Below are 23,255 nucleotides of genomic sequence, written 5' to 3' on the forward strand. Positions count from 1 at the left end.
TGGCAAGGCCAGCATTCATTGCCCATCCCTCATTGTCTTTAAACTGAGTGGTTTGCGAGGCTATTTTCCCTCGTTATGTTGATTTTACTCCCTCTGACAGATACCATTCTATCCTGATTATTTTGAAGTCAGTTTCTCTATGCAGTATGTGTCAATGCCTTGATGATTTAAGATGTTGTCTCACTCTACTGGCCACATTAACCTTTCGTGCTGTGCTGTTTGTCAAGTAGTTGCACATGTCTGAGACCCGTTCTTCAGTGCATTTCACCAAATATACGAATATACATACGAATTAGGAGCAGGAGTAGGCCACTCGGCCCTTCAAACCTGCTCCGCCATGCAACAAGTTCATGGTTGATCTGATTGTAATCTCAACTCCACATTCCCGTCTATCCCTATAATCTTTCACCCCCTTGCTTATCAAGAATCTACCTCTGCCTTAAAAATATTCAAAGACTCTGCTTCCACTGCCTTTTGAGGAAGAGAGTTCCAAAGACTCACGACTCTCTGAGAGAAAACATTTTTCCTCATCTCTGTCTTAAATGGATGACTCATTTTTAAACCGTGACCGCTAGTTCTAGATTCTCCCACAAGAGGAAACATCCTTTCCACATCCACCTTGTCAAGACCCCTCAGGATCTTATATGTTTCAATCAAGTATTTCTGCATGTTAGTTACTTCACATGAAACGAGTCAGATCTGCATTCTTACACTGGTATCCCAATATCATGCCACACATTCTCATCTCTCAGGTGATCTTATCAAAAGGTCAGTAATGGGTTATGAATTCAAAATGGCAAAAATCTATGTTAAAGCTCTGCAGAAAAGAGCACAGACATACCACAGAGATAAGAATAGACACCTGCAAGACCTTCCAACATTCAGAAACACAAATACTGAAATACATTCCCTTAAAAACAGAACATTCTTTTCCTATTAGCCATTTTTAAAGTTCTCTAACTCCTGCTCTTTCTACTTTTCTTGTTTTTATAATAACTGTTTTAATCTCTTTCTCTTTTTCTCTTGAGGAATTCGTCGTCTTTTGCTGCACAAAGATGTGCACTTGTACACCAGAAGGTATTTTTCCTTCGTGGCCTTACTATCCTTTTCTCTTTTGTTAAACGCTCTGTCAGTAATCACAGCGGCTGACTGCGTGTTCCAATTTTAACTCCTGAACCTGTGCAGTCAGGATTTGAATCTCCTTACTGATTCTTTTCGACTATAATTTTTTCATCTCTTCGTACACACAAAATGGCAGCCTAACTAATCAATTTAAAAGCCTTGTTGACCTTCAATTTATTTTGATTGACACACTGCTGAATAAACATGACTACATCCTCAAACGGGACTCGACCATCGGAGTCCTTCCGGGTTAAACACTCTGTCAGGAGTGTCTACACCCTCTCCATACCACATGACTTATCCAGTTTCTCTTGAAATACTGCAAACACTTATTTCCCTGACATTTTCTCTATGCTTCTAAACTTAACTTGTAACAGTACTGACATCGAGCACTGGCCTAGCGGCACTCCCATTGCGGGTTCCCTTCCCCGAATTTAAACGTTGCTCAGACTATCTACTTGCTTCACAACGAGTTGTTCAGTTTTAGCCTTAAAAACAGCTTTTACCCCATGTTGGGCGCCAATTGTAAGAATTTTTGTAATCAGTTCCTAATTCTTAATTTAACAACAATGGGGATCTTGGCTGGGCCCTTACCCACCAGATACGAATGCACCAGTTATTATAAATTAAGCAGAATTTATTAAGCAAGATATAAAATACTTAAAAAGTAGTGAAGATGACATGGAAATATCTTATCCCCAAGAGCCTAGAAATCTCGAGTTGCCAACAGCACAGGTGACGTCAGTTTTTTCCTAACTTCAAACAAATGGTGTAACATCATGAGCTTTGGCAAGATATGGGGGAATCCCTTTAAAATATAGGTACACTATTCTACAATACATATGGCTTAATAAGTTAATTATACCTATGGAATATATAATCCTTGTCTAATAAGGGTTACATATTGAGCTCAGCTAAAAAATCAGTTATAAGCAAGGAACATTAATTAACAGTAGACCTTAGATGGAACAAAAGCTCAATTCTCAAACCCAGGTGCTAAACTGACTTGAGCAAGACAATTTGGCACCTCCTGACCATCAATGTCTGTTTGTGTTATCAGAAAACTGAGAAGCAACTTTCTCACAGCTTTCCCTTGCTTGTGAGAAAGGAATTTCAATTTAAGAACCCAAAATAAAGAAAAATCCAAATGAGGAAAATTAGTAAAAACTCTCAAAAGTACTAGAATTATTAAAATCTTACAGCAATTAAGAGTCAACAACATTGCTGTGGGTCTGGAGTCACATGTAGGCCAGACCAAGTAAGGACAGCAAATTTCCTCCCTTGAAGAACATTAGTGAACCAGCTGAGCTTTTACGACAAACCAGTAGTTTCATGATTATCATTAATGAGACTTGCATTTTATTCCAGATTTGTTAATTAATTGAATTTAAATTCCCCCCAGTTGCCATGGTGGAATTTGAATTCATATCTCTGGAACATTGCTGAGACCTGTACAAGTTGGACGGGTTGCACCTGAACCAGAATGGGACCAACATCCTTGCTGGGTGGTTTGCTAGTGCTGTTGGGGGGCGGGGCGGGGCGGGGGGGGGGGGATGTTGGTGATTAAACTAATTTGGCAGGGGGATAGGATACAGAGTGGAGGTACAGTAGTGGGTGAGGCACAGCCAAATATAGAAGAGAAACTGAGTCAGTCTGGAAGGCAGAGCAAATATAGACCTGTTAAGGCACCAGTGAAAAATGCAAGGCTGGATTACATATACTTTAATGCAAGGAGTCTTACTAATAAGGCAGATGAATTGAGGGCATTGATTAGCACATGGGATTATGCTATTATTGCTATCACAGAGACATGGCTGAGGCAGGGGCAGGACTGGCAACTCAATATTCCAGGGTATAGAATCTTCAGGCGTGATACGGGAGGGGATAAAAGAGGAGGTGGTATTGCATTGTTGATCAAGGAGTCAATTACTGCAGTAAGGAAGGATGATATCTTAGAAGGTTCCTCAAATGAGGCCATATGGGTAGAACTTAAGAAAAGAAGGGGGGCAATCACTTGGCTGGGGGTGTACTACAGGCCTCCAAACAGTCAAGGAGAAATAGAAGAACAGATATGTAGGCAAATCTCAGAGAGGTGTAAAAGTAATAGGGCAATAATAGTAGGGGATTTCAACTTACCTAATATCAACTGGGATAGCAAAAGGCTTAAAGGGGGAGGAATTCTTAAAATGCATACCGGAGAGCTTTTTGAGCCAGTACGTAGAAAGTCCTACAAGAGAAGGGGCAGTACAGGACCTAATCCTAGGGAATGAAGCTGGACAAGTGATAGAAGTATCAGTGGGAGAGCATTTCGGGGATAGTGACCATAACTCTGTAAGATTTAAGGTAGTTATGGAAAAGGACAAAGACGGGCCAGAAATAAAGGTACTGAATTGGGGGAAGGCTGATTTCAATTTGATAAAATAAGATCTGGCCAAAGTGGACTGGGAGCAGCTACTTGTAGGAAAGTCTACATCAGGCCATTGGGAGGCATTCAAAGAGGAAATAGTAAGAGTTCAGAGCCAACATGTAATGATTAAGGTGAAGGGTAGGACCAACAAGTCCAGGGAATCCTAGATGTCAAGGGATGTAGAGTATTGGATCAGGAAAAACAAAGGAGGATAATAGCAGATTCAGAGCGCTGAAAACAGTGGAGACATTAGAGGAGTATAGAAAGTGTAGGGGGGGGGTACTTAAAAAAGTAATTAGGAGAGCGAAGAGGGGATGTGAAAAAACATTGGTGGTCAATATAAAGGAAAATCCTAAGGCCTTTTATAAGTATATTAAGGGCAAGAGGATAACCAGGGAAAGAGTAGGGCCAATTAGGGACCAAAGTGGCAATCTGTGTTGGATCCGGAGGACATAGTTGAGGTTTTAAATTATTACTTTTCATCTGTTTTCACTGTGGTGAACGACGATGTAGGTGTAGAGATCATGGAGGGGATTGCAATATACTTGAACATATTAACATTGAAAGGAAGGAAGTATTAGATGCTTTAGCGGGCTTAAAAGTGGATAAATCCGCAGGCCCAGATGAGATGTATCCCAGGCTGTTGTGTGAGGCAAGGGAGGTGATAATAGGGGCACCTACACAAATTTTCAGATCCTGTCTGGCCACAGTAGAAGTGCCAGAGGACTGGAAGACAGCGAATGTTGTACCATTATTCAAGAAGGGTAGCGGGAATAGACCAGGTAATTACAGGCCGGTGAGTCTAATATCAGTGGTTGGGAAAATATTGGAAAAACATCTGAGGGATAGGATTAATCTCCACTTGGAGAGGCAGGGAATAATCAGGGATAGTCAGCACGGCTTTGTCAGGGGGAGATCGTGTCTAACTAACTCGAATGAATTTTTCGAGGAGGTGATGAGATGTGTAGATGAGGGTAAAGCAGTTGATATAGTCTACATGGACTTCAGTAAGGCTTTTGATAATGTCCCGCATGGGAGATTGGTTAAGAAGGTAAGAGCCCTTGGGATCCAGGGAAATTTGGCAAATTGGATCCAAAATTGGCTTGGTGGCAGGAAACAGAGGGTAATGGTCGAGGGTTGTTTTTGCGAATGGAAGCCTGTGACCAATGGTGTACCACAGGGATCGGTGCTGGGACCCTTGCTGTTTGTAGTGTACATTAATGATTTAGACATGAATATAGGAGGTATGATAAGTAAGTTTGCAGATGACACGAAAATTGGTGGTGTCGTAAATAGTGAGGAGGAAAGCCTTAGATTACAGGACGATATAGATGGGCTGCCAAGATGGGCGGAGCAGTGGCAAATGGAATTTAATCCTGAGAAGTGTGAGGTGATGCATTTTGGGAGGACTAACAAGGCAAGGGAACATACAATGGATGGTAGGACCCTAAGAAGTACAGAGTGTCAGAGGGACCTTGGTGTACTTGTTCATAGAAGGCAGCAGTACAGGTAGATAAGGTGGTTAGGAAGGCATATGGGATACTTGCCTTTATTAGCTGAGGCATAGAATATAAAAGCAGGGAGGTTATAATGGAGCGGTATAAAACGCTGGTTAGGCCACAGCTGGAGTACTGTGTACAGTTCTGGGCACCACACTATAGGAAGGATGTGATTGCACTGGAGAGGGTGCAGATGAGATTCACCAGGATGTTGCCTGGGCTGGAGCATTTCAGCTATGAAGAGAGACTGAAAAGGCTAGGGTTGTTTTCCTTAGAACAGAGAAGGATGAGGGGGGACATGATTGAGATATACAAAATTATGAGGGGCATTGATAGGTTCGATAGGAAGAAACTTTTTCCCTTAGTGAAGGGGTCAATAACCAAGGGGCATTGATTTATGCTAAAGGACAGGAGGTTTAGAGGGGATTTGAGGAAAAAAAATTTCACCCAGAGGGTGGTTGGAATCTGGAATACACTGCCTGAAGTGGTGGTAGAGGCAGGAATCCTCACAACATTTAAGAAGTATTTAGACGAGCACTTGAAACACCATAGCATACAAGGCTACGGGCCAAGTGCTGAAAAATGGGACTAGAATAGTTAGGTGCTTGATGGCCGGCACAGACACGATGGGCCGAAGGGCCTGTTTCTGTGCTGTATGACTCTATGACTTTATTGGTCTGGATTACTAGTCAAGTAACTTTACCACTATGCTACCATCCAAATATAAATTGTAAATAGCTGAGACTCCAGCACCAATCCTTGCAGCATCCCTACTAGTTACAGCCTGCCAACTTGAAAAGCCTGTTTATCCATACTCTGGTTTCTGTCCATTAACTAATTTACTATCTGTGCTAATACATTATCCCCAACCCCATGAGCCTTTATCTAGTGTAATAATCTTTCATGTGGCACCTTGTCAACTGCCTTTTGGAGATCCAAATATACTACATCTACTGGTTTCCCTTTATGCAACTTGTTAGTTTCTCCTCAAAAAGCTAATATATTATCAGGCAATATTTCCCTTTCATAAAACCATGTTGATTGTCCTTAATCATACCATACCATAGAAGGCTAAAGAGGTCTTTTAACATTTGTTAATTCCTATATAATGAAATACATTACCAATGTATAGGCCAAATTTACTCCTTCTGTGCCTTTATGATTCTATGTAAAATGTAAATTTCCTTGTATGTTGAATATATTCAGAATTAAAGGACTCAATTTTAACTTCTGCCGGGGGTGCGTTGCAAAGTCAGAGAGCAGTAGCAGGTAGGCTCATCGATTTTAACAGCCAGGCCTCATTGACATGTCGCTTGCTGACTTCCCACTTGGGTAGCAGCTGTGCAGCATTAAAATTGGATGGCAGGAAGTCGTCACTGGGAAACTGCAGGAGTGATGCTCAGCACAAGGTAAGGTGTTCCAAGAGAGGGGAGAGGAGCACTCTTGCTTCACCTGGCCCAAAAGGAAACTAAAAAGAAATTCAGATCTTAACTTGATGGGTCTTTCTATTCCTGGCAGGTTTGGTCTGGCAGGGAAGCTGTTACTGCTTATCCTTCGGGCCTCAGGTTAGAAATAGCAGATCAGGCCCTGATGACATCATTGGAGCTCAATCTGCTTATTTTAAAGAGGATGCTGCCAACTTCGGGCGGGTGTTCTTTCTGGCTGCAATTTTAAATTACAGCCAGCCAGATTGGGGATTTGGGGCAAGGAAGTAGGGTAAGTCCCTGTGCTCCATTTTAACTTTTCCCTCCGCCCATCTTGGTTTCAATTAGGGGGAGTTAAAATTGCCCCCAGAGTTTTATCATTTATGCAAATTTTGTTTACTTACTAATGATTTTGCCTGTTTTTAGATTCAGCAGAAGGAAGGCGAGAGCAACAGGCTTCGAGAAGAATTAAAAATAGAACAAATGAGACAAGAGGAGTTACAAAGACAATCTCAGAAACTGAAAGACCGAGTAGGACAACTAGAAAGAGAAACTGAAGAACTGAATGCCAAATTTAAAGTCAATGCCCAGGTGGTAAGTGGAGAGCATTAAAATGTCTGTGTGATATTTTACAAGTACATTATATAAAGAGGCAGATATTTAGTGACCAAGATTTAATACAGGTAATTTTGAACACAAAACTATTTGCAATTTAAGAACTCTGACTTTTTTTTAGAAATTGCATCATACTCATTTCATTACTCAGAACAGTACAGTAGGCTGCAACAGAAGGAAAGGCATTTAACTGCAATTATTTGTACTCTCCCAGAAATATTTATTATTGGATCTGTACTGGAATAGAGCAAAGATTGCCAAGCATGGAAAGGCGGGGGCACAACGAGATTGTTAGAGCGCAAGGAGAACGCAGAGTCTGAACAGATAGGAGTTGGATGCATTTAATAAATAGCTGCACCTAGGAATGCTTGCAACCCAGTGGACGGTGAATTCTGGTGCTGTTTCTCTGCAGAAAGCGACACACTGTCAATAGAAATAATGTGTGGTCATTAGGGCTCGTGTTCCAATGGCAGCAGACACAGGGCTCAAGCCAGAGTACACGGATCCACACAGCGAGTACCCAATCAGTCGATGCTCTTCCTCCTTTTCCTGTTGCAGGGGATAACAGCAGCAATGACTCGAACAAACCAAGGTACCTGCACCAAAGAAAAGACTAGATTATGTGAAAACTGCTGGGGAGATGCCAGAACCGGCAGCATTCCTGCTGCTATGAATCTAATAGCTGTTGCTCCAGGGCCTCATCCTGCTCTCGCTGCAGTAACTGGGCCTCACTCACAACCAGGATGCTTTCAAAACACATTAGTGATTTTTAATGCAGAGGGGAATTTTTTTCCAATAATGCCTATTTTATTGTTCCATAACAATCTTCCCACAGATTGAACCTTGTTTAGCCCTGTGGTAATATAATAAAAGAAAGAATTACATTTATATAGCATCTTTCACAACCTCAAGATTTCCTAAAGTGCTTTACAGCCAATGTGATAGTTTTGAAGTGTAGTCACTGTTGTAATATAGGAAACAGGCAGGCAATTTGCGCACAGCAAAGTTAACACTGTTACTATTATGACTATATGTACTGTTAGGCAAAGGTATAAAATCCATTTGTTCAATGCAAAAATACCGGGTGGAATTTCCAACTTCAGCAGCGACACAAAACATGGGATAAAAAATTACCTGCCCATTATAGACACTGCATATTTTTCCTTTCCATTAAAGTCAATATGTTGAAGCTGGAAAGAGAGCCCCTTGTAAGTTTGCTTTGGGACCTCTGTCACTGGGGACTGTACTTCATATGACCTAAGAGTTAGTCCATGGTCAACTGTAATGACAAGAGGTATTTATCCATAGCTACACAAAGTAGTAGGCTCCATTACGCTTTCTCTCAACCTGTGCTGGATGCTTGACACATCCTGTAATAACTGCAAAAAAAGGTACTCAGATGCCATCCTTCTTTTAAATTCAAGCTTTTTGAATTCTAAATTCAAGGGCTTTGCATTTGAGGAAGGATGCGAGCTGACCCTCCAGCCAGGAGGTTTCATTGCCTTCCAGTTCCTCCACTGCCACAGCCATCCACTGCTCCTCGCTCATGCTTTGCGTATCACCCAGTGGGTGCTCCTGTAAAATATTATCTAAATTCCTTGATGTAATCATACCTGTGCTGGTGCTTGCATTAGAAGGAATGCTGTAATGTGCTAGCTTTTATGTCAAAGGGACCGAACATTGAATCCTGTATCACAGCTATATAAAGCAAAAAAGATCATATGTTAGGATTCTGGTTACATGACACCCCTTCACATATTGCTTCCATAAAAATTTACAGTGTCACATGCCATGGTACCTGAGGTAATGTATGATTGTCAAGAAAGAACATGAAGGAGATGATACTTGCCCTAAGCTGCAGCCTGTAATTTCATCTTTGCCCACTCGATCGATGCCATCTGGTTCAGTGATCATAAAAATTACATCTCCAAATGCATTCTAGGACTTGATACATTGCCCTTCCAATTCCTGTCCATTCTCTTTTGCTATTTGATAACTTGGCCTACAAACAAAGGACAGAGTTGAGGAGTTACAAGCGTTGGGAACACACATAGTGGTTATCCCGCAACTCATTTTAAGGGATCATTATGTGCACATGGCATCATGCAGCAAAATTCACATAGAACAATTTTTGGGGTGAAACCATCCAAGGATGTGAGCATAGGAATATCGATAACTGATGCACAGGGCTAGATTTTAAGAGGTTGTCGTCGCTCCTGGCAGCGAGCTCAAAAAATGGTGGCCCGCGCGAAGAACCGTCGCAATTTCCCATGCGGAGGCTCATTTAAATAGCCAGGGCGACCCGATCCCCCCCACCCCCCACAATCACATGGAAGGGGGCCGGCTGTCCATCACTGGCAATGGTGTCAGCTGCCTATGCGCAGGCATTTTTAAAGGGCAGTGAGCCGTCAAATTTGAATTTTTAAAGTACCCCCCCAAAATGTTACAAAATTGTGATGCCCCTTTCCGCCCCCCAATAAAAATTAAGTAAATATTTGCCCTTCCCGCCCAAAACACTTGCCTTTGAATTCTGACTTCCCTGCCCTAAGACTGCACAAATTTGAAAGTTCACTCCTTCCCATCATTCCCTACACTGATGATGCTTATTTGACCCCATTTCCCCCCACCGCCAGGAGTAAAAATCTTACCTCCCCCTGCCCCCCGCCACCAGTGTCACGCCTGCTTTCCCCAGACGGGGAATTGAAGGCACGGGAGTGCCACCCGCCATGCCAAAGATCACGGCGGGCCCGGAAGATTCAAGGTAAGTTGATTTAAATTTATTCATCTCATTAATTTAAAGATTTAAATACAGGTCCCGTCGCTCAGCGGCCGAGGTGGGGGGGGTAGGGCAGGGGCTGCCACGGAGCCTCGCTGCTGCGGGGAGGATCAGGCCAGGCCCTCCATGGCGGGCCTCTGCCGCAATCACTTTCTGGCCTCCCCCGCCGCGGAGCCTGAAATCTTGGACTTGGTAAAATCCAGCCCACAGTGTGCCCTGCTGCAGAATGTGCATGGGTGGTAACTGTTCGAAAGACTGTATGATAGTGTTATGTAGGAAGTATTTTGTCGCATACACACTTTACCCACCTACTTGGTATAAAATAATACTAGGGCGCTTACTTTAGTTGATCTGGTGAGATCCCTGAACATTTTCCTTGCCTGCAGCCATATCCTTAGGGTGGGTGAGACAGGACTGATGTGTTGTGCCACTTCTTCCCATGCATTCTGCTTGTCAAACAAGCCTTGTGTCCTCTGCCCTGCTTCCTCTAACATCATCTCTATGGATGCATCAGTGAATAATGCTCTTTTGCTAGGTCTCAGTTCCATTCCCCTGATTGCACAGAAATTTCTTCCGCTAACAAAAGCCCACATGATTAAATAGTTGCTCGAAGTCTTCAAATCCCTAATGAAGTGCAAGCTTTTGATGACAAACACGATTCACACTAGGAGCTTACTATAAATATTTAACCAGGCCTGACCCTGCAAAGTTTGGTGGGATTAGGCATCTTCCATTCACAGCCACCAACTCCAGTCCATTCCTCTCCCATGCATTCCATGAACTTCACAGAAAATTCACATTTCTAAGCATTTGCATTAACAATTGTGTTGAGGTAACACCTATTTATCTGGAAACATTTATTTACATCTATTATTTTGATATTAATAACAGTATAGGATTACCATTCCTGTTACTGTGCACTGTGCTCCCCCAATATTAAATATATGTTTGAACAGGTTGCTAAAGGTTAAACAAATAGATGTAAAAGTCAGTAATGAAAACCTCTGGTCTTCAAACACATGCTTCCCTTGAGACAGGCTTACCTTTAACCGAAATAATGAATACCTTACTCTATAGCATAGATCTGAATATATTTTAGTTTGGCTTATGAAATGTGACAAATTAACCCCTTCAATGGATAAACCCAATACAATTTTCAAAATGGCATTAATCTATATTTGGATACATTTATCCTGAGCTATGTTATATTCTGCAAATAAAGAACACATTGTGCTGTAATGCAATGCCCTGCCAATGTCATTGTATTCTTGTCATTCCTGTCAATCTGAAAACATATTTTCTGACAGTCAATTTCGGAAAAAGAATTCACTATAGCACCGTTCCATGACCCATGAATGTTCCATAATCTACATTGACCATAGGCTGTGATGCAGCATTTTACATCCATGAGTTTTGCAATTTACATCGATTTACAACACAGCAGAAACCGGAAGTTGCAATTTTTTTAATGTTTGAGCATCTTGAATAAAACCAGAGCTGAATTTTCAATATGTTATGCATAACATTCATAATAATTATACAAAAGCTAAATAAAATTGTGTTTGGCTCTTGCCAAAGGTGATCTCTAATGGGATTACTTCCTTCCCCACCCAAAATAACTTCCTATTGACTATTGTATTGTCATGAATTTTCCATTGTTATTCAGCAAACATACTTTTATGTACTAACCATTCCACTCCAAATTCATGTAACACTGCTTGTAACATTACTGTTCTTATACATAAGCCATTCTGATTCTAAAATTAAACAGTGCATAAGAGATGGATCATCCTTCAAAGGCCAATTTCCTCCATTTGTTAATCTTACAAAAGCTCTATGCAACCTTAAAATGATGTTCAAAAAGTGATTTACTACCTTCAAACAATTCTCGATTTTAGCTTTGTTAAAATCGTTACATAAAAAAATTTTTGTAAGTAGATCAGCATAGGTCCTTTTCCAGGTGCATAACACTAGCTAATTCTCAGTCAGAATGTGCATCTAGTTCTAACACATCAAGTCCATATAGTTTGTTAGGGTAGAGATTTATAGGCCATGCAAATGAAAGTTATTAAGAATTCTAACTTGCAATAATTGTAGCTTTTTGCTTAAAATTGATTTCTTCTTCAAAGTACCTTTGACTATTCAGATCTCCAAAAGTATGTATGTAGCTTTGATTGTTAATTGATCATAAATCTTGTAATAGAGAATATTTGTGAGAAGAGAGTCACTAAGAAGAAATAGAACATTACAGCAAAAATGATGCAACAAAGTTTTCTTTTCTAGCTAAAGGAGAGGGAGGATCGTATTTTGAGTCTAGCAGAGTTCCAGAGAAAGCACCAAGCTCTACTTAACGAGTACAAAAACTGTGAATCAGAGCTACAACTGGCCCAAACAAACCTTTTAACGGCTCACAAACAGAACAAGTATTATACTGAAGAGGTAAGAATGGTATTATTGCACTATATTAACATACAAGAACGAATCCCTAATAGTTACAGTGCACATGCTTGAGATATCACTTTCAATATCAAAAAATGCTGAATGATAGTGCTGCGAATAGAATATTTTCTGTTTCAGCCATCTGGTGTCAGTATTGAACACTCGTAGGTAAAATATGTGGTTACATACAGATTAAGGTTCTCTCTACTGTTCCCCAAAAATATGCTTCAATTGTAGAAGTGCAATCAGTCGCCAATTCCCAAACCACCCTTTAACAAGTTAACTTGACAACAAAGATATTAGCTAGACATTTTCACCTGAATATAATAATCTTGCTTTTGCCAAGTGTGCTACATTCAGAAAATATAATGTTCCAAAGTTATCTCTGGGATCCAAGATTGGTGACCTAGAATCCTGAGTTTGCTTGCTTGGTTTTGGTATCTTATAAACTTAATTTCTGTTGCAGCTTTGCAAGTTTATTTTTTCTTTCTTTTCTCTTTTCCTGGTGTAACTTCATGTGGGTCCAGAATTCCCATGGAGTTTTTATCACACTGGTGCTGTTATACGGACAGATGGGAGCCAGCAGATGTGGAAACTTTGAGTGGGAGCTTCTTTATGCAAATATTCATCCCATTTTTACTGGTGACGTCAGCAAAAGAGGCAAAACTGGCAGATCAATACCATCTAGTGGAACAAAAGCAAAATACTGCAGATGCTGGAAATCTGAAATAAAAACATAAAGTGCTGTAAATACTCAGCAGGTCAGGCAGCATCTGTGGAGAGAGAAGCAGCATTAATGTTTCAGGTCTGTGACCTTTCATCAGAACTGATGGAAGGTCACAGACCTGAAATGTCAACTCTCAGAAGTGGTGATGTTCACTGATGATTGCCCATTGTTCAGCACAATTTGTGACACCTCAGATTGTCATGGAATACCACCACCTGTAAGTTCCCCTCCAAGTCACACATCATCCTGACTTGGAACTATATCTCCATTCCTTCACTGTCACTGGGTCAAAATCCTGGAACTCCCTTCCTAACAGCACTGTAGGTGTACCTACCCTACATGGACTGCAGCGGTTCAAGAAGGCAGCTCACCACCACCTTCTCAAGGGCAATTAGGGATGAACAATAAATGCTGTCCTAGCCAGCGACGCCCACATCCCCATGAACAAATAAAATAAACAATAAGGAGGAGCATGAACAATAAGGTTACTAGCAAAAATTAAATCACTTTCACTATACAAAGTTTTCAATGTGAAGGAGCAAAATAACATTTCACTTTAAATTTTAGTACAATTGCAGACAACGCAAAGCCAAATTGTGATCCAAACTTTTGTTTCCCAACTAGTGCATGCAGCTTATCAAAGCTGATGTTGTCATTCAATCTTTTACATGTTTATTATTGCAAAAGAGCCTCGTACTGTTTGTCTAAGTAAAAAAAAATTCAGTTTCAAAATTCACTTCGTTTAATTTCTAAAACTGTCATCATGTCTTGCCACAGATGACTCGACAAGAAGATAAATTTTCCAAGCTTCAGGCAGAACTGGATATAGTCCAGGAACAGGCACGAAAGACTAACCGTGAACTGACATCAGCAGACCAACTCATTCGTGAACTCAGAATAGAACTTACAGCTTGTCATGGTACCCAAAAAGAAAACATGGAACAGGTTTGTTACTGATTGTTACAAATTGAAGCCTTTTTTCTTTCCTTTGATATTTTCTCAAATTCAGTGGCTCCTTCAAGCCATTTGAGTGTCTTACCTTTGTGGGATTTGGATCACACTGCTCCGGATACACACTGCACCTGCATTATAGCATAACCCTGGGTTCTAAGAATAATGCCCTTGTTTTCTGAACCATATACTCACAGCTTTCACATATGTGCTGCTCAATCTCTCCAAAGGTGGACCAATCAAACACAGTGAACAAGGCCTATTAAGAATTGTTAAGCTGCTTTATTTCACAGTAGGGTAAGCATAGGGTTATATATGCTTAGAGGTGCAGGGCAAGGCTAGAATACTTAATGAGTACTTTATGTAGTATAAGGGTTTGAATGGATTAATGTTTGAGACAGTGTGAGGAATACCACCCATCATGATGATGTAAGAGATCACATGTGGGAGAGACTGGAGGGAGAAGCAGCACGGCTTCAGAGGAGTCATATAGACTTATGTAAAACTGTATATAGTTAAAATGTAATAAATGAGTTAATGTTAAAATTACTAAGTACTCAGTGATCTCTCCTAGCTGAACTAACCAAATACACAAACAGTAGCAGACTAACCAAACATACAATATGGTGAACAGTGATGGTTCCTACCATACAACACCCAGAAGAATTTGAAAAATACTTCAAAGAAAGTTGACCTGGAAAAAAGGTGCCAGAACTGCAGAACACGAAAAGCTCCAGAGCTACTTTGGGGACAAAAGGAGGCATGGAGAGACAGGGGAATTGGCTTGTAGGGGCATTCAGGCTGCAACACAGAGGCAGATAGTGTGTGAAAAAATTCTGATTCAGCAATCGCAGGCTTCGAGTCTGAGAACCAAGCAACGGTTGGGGATCTGGTGAACAACCTGTAAAGAGGGTAAAAATTTGTTCCTAACAGCACTAGGCAGGCAGCACCAGGAAAACCAAAAGTCCTTAGCAAGGGCGTATCCGAGGCCGGCATCATTACACATGGCAACCGCGAGGCAGAAAAAAAACAAAGAGGCTGCAAAAACTCAAGTGAAGGGAGTAAAAAAAGTATGGGGAAAAAACTGCAAAACTGTGTTGAAAGAAATAAATACAGAGTCTAGTAGCAAGATTTCACAGAGAGAAACGGTGACCATCGCGGGAGTCAACGTGCGGCAGAAAAGCACAGGAAACTTCCGATACTGGCGGGAAAATTTTAACAAGTAAACCAAATAGAAAACCACTCACAATACCAGAGAGGTTTGGACACATGGAAGGACCAAATCAAACTCAAAATTGGTCACTCTGGCAAAAAGCATTTTTGAGATACAGAATTGCTTCAAAATTAGACAGCCAGTCTGAAGCAGAGCAAGTTAACACATTGCTGTATTCCATCAGAGCAAAAGCAGTTGATGTTACTGCAAGACAAGGCATTAATGAGCCATCAGACAAACTTGATGAAGTTTCAAAAGCCTTTAATAATTATTTCAACCTGAGGAGCAATAAGATTCTGGAAAGGACAAAATTTAACAGAAGGGTCCAGAAACCAGGTGAAACAGTTGATGCTTTTATTAATGACCTTTACAGACTAGCTGAAGGATGTGAATATGGAGACCTAAAAGCAGAATTAATAAGAAACTGCATTGTCGTAGGTATTACTGATGAAACCCGATCAGATTTATTGATGTCTAAGGAAGACCTCAACCTAGACAAAACAATTCAGCTGGTGAGACAAGCAGAGGTCCAGTGGCGCAGTGGCGGCACAGTGGCGCAGTGGTTAGCACCGCCGCCTCACAGCTCTAGGGACCTGGGTTCAATTCTGGGTACTGCCTGTGCGGAGTTTGCAAGTTCTCCCTGTGACCGCGTGGGTTTTCGCTGGGTGCTCCGGTTTCCTCCCACAGCCAAAGACCTGCGGGTAATAGGTAAATTGGCCGTTGTAAATTGCCCCGTGTAGCTAGGTGATAGGGAATATGGGATTACTGTAGGGTTAGTATAAATGGGTGGTTGTTGGTCGGCACAGACTTGGTGGGCCGAAGGGCCTGTTTCAGTGCTGTATCTCTAAATAAAAATAAAATAAAATAAAAAATAAAGAACAGAGCAATCCTGAGAGGTGAAATTAAACTTTGGTTCAGGAAACCTCCAGCAACTGTACAGTTCCTTAAGCACAGGGCTTAAAAGAAGCACCAGGGAAGAAGGTACACTGGGTGGAAAGTGCAAAACGCTATGAAACCCTGCCGGTGCTGTGGCGCCAAAAAGACCCACAGGCGCAAACAGTGTCCTGCAAACAAATCAGAATGCTTTCACTGTAAAAAAAAAAAGAAGGCCATTTTGAGAAGATGTGCCAAAGTAAAATCTGTACTCCCTTCGAAAGAAATGTCTTCAAGCATAGAGCTGTTAATGAAGTTGAACAATCTCCATCAGGAGAGAAATCATAAAACTTCTTTGGTGAGATCAGTGATCCTAATCAGACATTCTGTCTGCAGATATATGTCAATGGGCATATCACCAATATTAAACTAGACACTGGAGCAAGTGTAATGGTTTTATCAGACAACGAACCGTGGTTATCAATGCATTATCTGCAACCAACAGAAACTCAGTTACATAGCCCAGGAGGGATCGAACTGAAAGTCAAGGGAAAACTTGTATTGACTTCATGTTATAAGAAAAGTGGAAGAAGTTAAGCAACAAGATTCCAGGAGTCACTTTCAAAAAGACTTCACAAAATTATTTATCGGTCTAGGAAGACTAAATACATTACATTGAGGAAAGCCGCTAAACCAGTATGTCTTTTCATGTCTAGGAAGATACCACACCCACTAATGAAGCAAATCCAACATCAGCTAGAAGAGATGACCAGGATGGGAGTCATTTCTCCTGTCACTGAACCTACAGACTGGTGTTCAGGAATGGTTCCAGTTCCTAAACCTAACAATACTCTTTGCGTTTGTGTAGACTTAACTCAACTTGATAAGGCTGTGGCAAGAGAAGTTCATCCGATATCCTCAGTAGACAAAAGCTTGGCAGAGTTATCCAAAAGTACCATGTTCACAAGGCTTAATGCGACTAGTGGCTTTTGGCAAGTTGGATAAGAAGTCAAGGTTATTGACAACCTGCATTACTTGGTTCAGAAGATTTTGTTTTAATCGTTTACCATTCAGAATAACATCAGCACCGGAAATGTTCCAAAGAACTATGCTGAACATTCTACAGGGCCTTAAAGGTGTAATATGCCATATGGATGACATCTTAGTCCATGGTAAATCCATGGAAGAATATGACCTGAGTGTTAGAGCGGTTTTGAATCGTCTACAAGAAGGCCTGACACTTAATGAGATGTGTGAATTCTCAAAAACGTCTATTCGTTTCTGAGGATATATTGTCAGTAGCAACGGAATAATGGCAGACCCGCAAAAGACGAGAGCCATTAGTGAATTCCCAATTCCTACTTCTGTCCAGGATCTTCAATGATTCCTTGGAATAGTTAATCAGTTAATCTAGTACAAGTTATTGAACCCTTAAGACAACTATTAAGGAAAGCTCAAGCATGGTGTTGGGATACACAACCAGAGCAAGCATTTCAAAGGAACAAGGCGATGCTGATTTCGCCAGATATCTTAGTGCATTTTAACCCCTCACTACTAACCACAATTGCAGCAGATGCCTCATCTACAGGGTTAGAGGCAGTCCTTTATCAAGAACAGCCAGATGGATGTTGAAGACTGGTTTATTATGCATCATGAGCATTGTCTGAGACTGTCATAGAGCAAAAAGCTCTTGCAGTCATGTGGGCTTGTGAGAAGTTCTCAGGTTATATTATCAGCTTGAAGGTTGTCATAGAGACAGACCACAAACCTCTAGTTTCCTTACTTGATGAAAAGGAACTCACTAGGATGCCTCTGAGAATCCAGAGATTTCGGCTGAGGCTAATGAGGTTCATATATGAAATATTATGCGTACAAACAACAGCAGATGCATTGTCCAGAGCTACTGTTGACCATCCTACACAACAGGTTTATTTATTTATTTTTAAATATTTAGAGATACAGCACTGAAACAGGCCCTTCGACCCAACAAGTCTGTGCTGACCATCAACCACCCATTTATACTAATCCTACATTAATCCCATATTCCTACCACATCCCCACCTTCCCTCAATTCCCCTACCACCTACCTATACTAGGGGCAATTTATAATGGCCAATTTACCTATCAATCTGCAACTCTTTGGCTGTGGGAGGAAACCGGAGCACCCGGCGATCACAGGGAGAACTTGCAAACTCCGCACAGTACCCAGAATTGAACCCGGGTCACTGGAGCTGTGAGGCTGCGGTGCTAACCACTGCGCCACTGTGCAGTGTTGTTAACTTTATTAATGAGATTGAGTCATATTCTCAGTTCACTGCACCACAATGGCCGGTAAGTTCGAAAAAGATCCAAGAAATTCGTCAGGCCCAGATGCAAGATGAGGAATGCATCTGTATCCGCCAATGTTGCACACAAGGTTGCAGCAGTATCCCAGTGGTAAGAGGATGAAAATCATCTTCGAACACAGAAGGTACTTTACTATTGGGGATGATCTGCAGGTATATGATGAGAGACTGGTGATTCCAGACTCACTCCAGGACGACAACTTGGAGAAAATACACCAGGGCCACATGGGTATAACGAAATGCAGAGCACGGGCTCTGTCGTTCATGTGGTGGCTGAGAATATCGAGAGATATAGAACAAAGAACAAACAAACAAATATAGAAGAAATTATTTCGAATGAGAGATATAGAAGAAATGATTTCTTAATGCCAGGTATGCGCAGTGCACAGACAACAATATCAGAGAGCTCAAGACAAAGAAAAGTCTTACCGAAAGCAACAAGCTTATAATTATAATAGGAAATATTGTATCAGAAACCTTCCTAAGTTGATGGAGGAGAAAAGGTATGGGTACGAGACCAAGGCAGAGAACGAGTAAGCATCTGGAGAGATGAGAATCAACAGAGATTTTATTCAGTACATACTTCAGAAGTAACAGGAGAAATCTTATTTCTATTCATCAAAGACATCAATATATTTGGACGAACCAGATGTTGAACCTGAAATTCAGAAAGCACCGGATACTACTGACCTCAGTGAAGGCTGTCCATGTCAAGAAATAAGAGTTCAGAGAAAGACTACTAATCTTCCACATCTGACAACAACATGATCAGGGAGAGTTGTGAAGCCTTCTGCCAGATTGAATCTGTGGTATCAAAGAGTTGGGAAGAGATGGGGTAGAATGTACAAATAAAAAAATGAATGTTCAAATATATATGGATAAAGACTTGGGGGTGGGGGGGGGGGGTTGAAAGGGTTAATGTTTGAGACAGTGTGAGGAATACCGCCCACCATGATGATGTAAGAGATCACATGTGAGAGAGACTGTAGGGAGAAGCAGCATGGCTTCAGAGGAGTAATCAGACTTATGTGAAGCTGTGTATAGTTAAAACGCAATAAATGAGATAATGAGTAATCTCTCCTAGCTAGACGAACTAAATACCCAAATGGTGTCAGACTAACCAAACAAACAACACTTTGTATTGGTGTTAATTGAGGAAGATGCTGACAAAATGTCGGTAGAAGTGGAGATGGTAGAGCTAATGGATGAGATGAAAATTGATAGGCAGGATGCACTGAAAAAGTTGGCTAAGCTTAGAGTGGATAAGTTGCCTGGTCCGGATGGCTGCATCCCAGGTTGCTAGAGGAAGTGGGAGTGGAGATGGCAGAAGGGCTTGCCATAATCTTCCAATCTTCCCGAGCTACAGGAGAGGTGCCAGAGTATTGGACAGTGGCAAATGTGACATCCTTATTCAAGAAAGTGTGCAAGGATGTTCCTAGTAAGTACAGGCCAGTTAGTTTAATATCTGTGGTGGGTAAGGTTTTGTCATGCAGGCCCCCACCTGCCAAGAATAAGGCACACATTATTTCGCCACATGAGCATTAAAAACTTTAAAATTTTGTTGGGAAGAAAAGAGGGCCTAACACAAGGAATTGCCAGGCCCTTCGCTGGAAAGACCTTTTTTGCATGCTAGCAGACAGTGTTGGAACAAAGGACCCAGTCCCTGCTTCTCCAATGCACGGAAGATCTGGTCAGACCAGTTTAGTCACATGACTAACTGGCTGTTTGAATTTGAACTTGCTACTGAGTGTTTGAAACTCAGAAAGCTCTTTTCTCCTGGACTGAGAAAACCTCTCTCCTGTCTGCTCTCATCTCTTTCTCACGGAACTGAAGACCCATTGAAGACACATGAACCCCAAGAGAGAAAAGTCTCCTACAGTGAACAAGGTTTAAGAAGAATACTGGGCCCCAACAAAAAGCAAGACTACTTACAAAAGGACTACGGTGAGCTTGAAGCAGAGTAAACTAGAAACACTTCTGATATTGTCTCAAACCTCTCTACTTTATTTTTCTTCTGCTCTTTTCTGTCCCTATTTGCATTGTATCATGTGTGCATGTTAGTGTGGGTGCGTTGTATATCCATAGGTGTTAACCATAGTAGAGTTTAAGTTTTAATAAATTTCACTTTTCTTCTTTAAACCTAAGAAAGCCTGTTTATGCTCACTTCTTTGCCTTATAATTGGGAAGTGGTGAACAAGGATTCACCAAGGGGGAGCTCAAAACACAGTGTATTTAAAATTAAATCCTGTTACAATAAGACCAGGTGAAGACAGTAAAAGACCCCTAGACACCTTTCATACCTGGTCGTAACAGTTTTCTAAACAATAATCAGGGAAATAAATCATCCAGCACTTGGAGGGGTTTGAGGTTATTAGGGAGAGTCAGCAAGAATTTGTAAAAGGCAGATCGTGCTTGACTAATTGATTTTTTTTATGAAGTAACAGATGAAGTTGGTGAAGGGAAAGCAATGGATGTTGCCTATATGAATTTTAAGAAAGCCTTTGACAAAGTATCTTATCAAAGGCTGGTTACCAAAATCGGGGCTCATGGAATAGGAGGGTCATTGTCAGCTTAAGGACAGAAAACAGCAAGTCATGGTAAATGGTTGTTTTTCAGACTGAAGTATGGTAGGCAGCAGTGTTCCCCGGGGTTCAGTGCTAGGACCACTGCTTTTTTTGATATACATAAATGACTTGGATATTGGAATACAGAGTAAAATTTCAAAATGTGCCAATGATATCAAACTTGGAGGTGTGGCCAACAGTGAGGATGATACCAATCAACTGCAACAGGACATAGATAGGCTAGCAGAATGGGCAGACAAGAGTCAGATGGAATTTAATACAGAGAAATGTGAGGTGATGCATTTTGGCAAAAGAGTTAGGGAGAGGCAACATAGACTAAATGGCACAGTGCTAAAGAGTGTACAGGGACACAGGGATCTGGGGGTTCATGTGCATAGATTCTTAAAGGTGGCAGCACATATTGAGAGATTAGTTAGCAAAGCATGTGGGATCTTGCGCTTCATAAATTGAGGTATTGAGTATAAAAGCAGGGAGGTTATGCTGAACCTTTATAAAGCACTGGTTAAGCCACAACTAGAGTATGGCATCCATTTCTAGCCACCACACTCCAGGAACGTTGTGAGGATCCTTGAAAGGTTGCAGAGGAATTTTACCAGAATGGTTCGAGGGATGAGGGATTTTAGCCAGAAAGTTAGGAGAAACTGGGGTTGTTCTCCTTGAAGCAAATGAGATTGAGGGGCAGTTTGATAGAGATGTACAAGATTATGACAGGTTTGGAAAGGCTAGAGAAAGAACTGATGGTACAAGGACATGGGGGGACACAGATTTAAGGTTTCGGGCAAAAGATGCAGGGGGAATGTGAGGAAGAACATTTTTATGCAGCGAGTGGCAATGACCTGGAACACGCTGCCTACATGGGTGGTGGAAGTGAAGACGATGAGTGATTTCAAAAGGAAATTGAATGGGAACTTGAGGGAAATGAACTTATTGGGCTACGGGGATAGAGCCAGGGAATGGGACTGATTGGATTGCTCTGCAGAGAGCCAGCATGGATCAATGGGCTGAAATGCCACCTTATGTGCTGTTATGACTCTATGACATATAGAACAGAAGACATAATCGATTCACTTAATTCAAACAGGAGAGCTTATCTTTGTCTGATGAAACAAAGTAAAGAATATGCCATGCTTTCCCACACAAGTGTGTTGTAATAATTGATTCAACCGAGATAACTCCACCATTATTGAACTCCCAATCTTGACGGAAAGCCCTAGCAACTTTCTGTTTAAAAATCTGACTGCCTCCCAAGCATCTTGTTACCAAAAAGCTCCCTGTCAGCCTGTATCCCAGTCTCTGCCTTAGCCTGCTCTGTTCAAAGCCAAAAATAAATCGAAGACTTCACATACAATGGGTGTGAATGGTTTATAAATACTAAAACTAATGAATTGCTTCTTATTTACAGTCTATGTGAAAACAACATCAAAGCCAGCTCATTAGCACCTTAATTACCGATAATCTCTGGTGTCTGTATTTTTTACTTGCATGAATTCACTATGCTTTAAAACACAAACAAAGCCTTTGTAAGTAAAAAATAGTCAATAGACCTGAAAACATGATGTATAGCTTAATACCCTTCCCTGTTACCAGATTTGTGGAATGTGTACAGTACAGGAGGGCCCATCAAGCCCATGAAACAGCCATTTGGCTGGTCCCACTTGCCGCCCTTCCCCTGTAGTCCTGCAAATTTTTTTCCCTTCAGGTGCTTATCCAAATACATTTTTAAGCAAACTGCTATCAAACACCATGTAAAGAGATTGGAAATATCACTGGAGTATACGTGTGCTGTTCTGTGATTTATTATGTAGGACAGCTGAGTTGGCAGCATGTGACATACTTGTTGTAGGTAGGAGCATAGTAATATATGGTCAGCATTGACTCGTTGCCCCATGACGTCTCGTGGTTTCAGGTCAAACAAGGCCAAGGCAACCTCCTGCTGATGATCACCACCTACCTATCCTCTCCCCTCAATTGATGAATCAGTGCTCCTCTGAGGGAAGTATGGCTGAGCTCGTGGGGAATTCAGTGTGCATCACCAACAGTACCTTGGTAGTACCATCACTACATAGAATTACAGGACAGAAACTGGCCATTCATTCAGCTCCACTGATCTATGAAGGTGTTTATGCACTACATGGGCCTCCTCCCACTCTAATTATCTCTTTCCACCCTGCCACCGTATCCACTTATTTCCTTCTCTTTCATGTGTGCATAAAGCTTCAATAGGTCAATGCTATGTGCTTCAACCACTCCATTTGGCGGTGACTTCCACGTTGTCACCA

The 23,255-nt window shown here is 41.3% G+C and overlaps 1 protein-coding gene across 1 annotated transcript in view; it reads left to right on the forward strand.

The window, feature by feature from the left end:
- Positions 1-23,255, forward strand: part of LOC137378580 (early endosome antigen 1) — a 1,009,825-nt gene that overhangs the window by 880,599 nt on the left and 105,971 nt on the right. Inside the window, exons 32-34 of the mRNA XM_068048885.1 lie at positions 6,879-7,046; positions 12,127-12,282; positions 13,787-13,954. Of these exons, the coding sequence (XP_067904986.1) occupies positions 6,879-7,046; positions 12,127-12,282; positions 13,787-13,954 (492 nt within the window). The remainder of the gene's footprint in view (positions 1-6,878; positions 7,047-12,126; positions 12,283-13,786; positions 13,955-23,255) is intronic.

Source organism: Heterodontus francisci, chromosome 17, assembly GCF_036365525.1.
Source record: "Heterodontus francisci isolate sHetFra1 chromosome 17, sHetFra1.hap1, whole genome shotgun sequence".
Lineage (NCBI taxonomy): Eukaryota > Metazoa > Chordata > Chondrichthyes > Heterodontiformes > Heterodontidae > Heterodontus > Heterodontus francisci.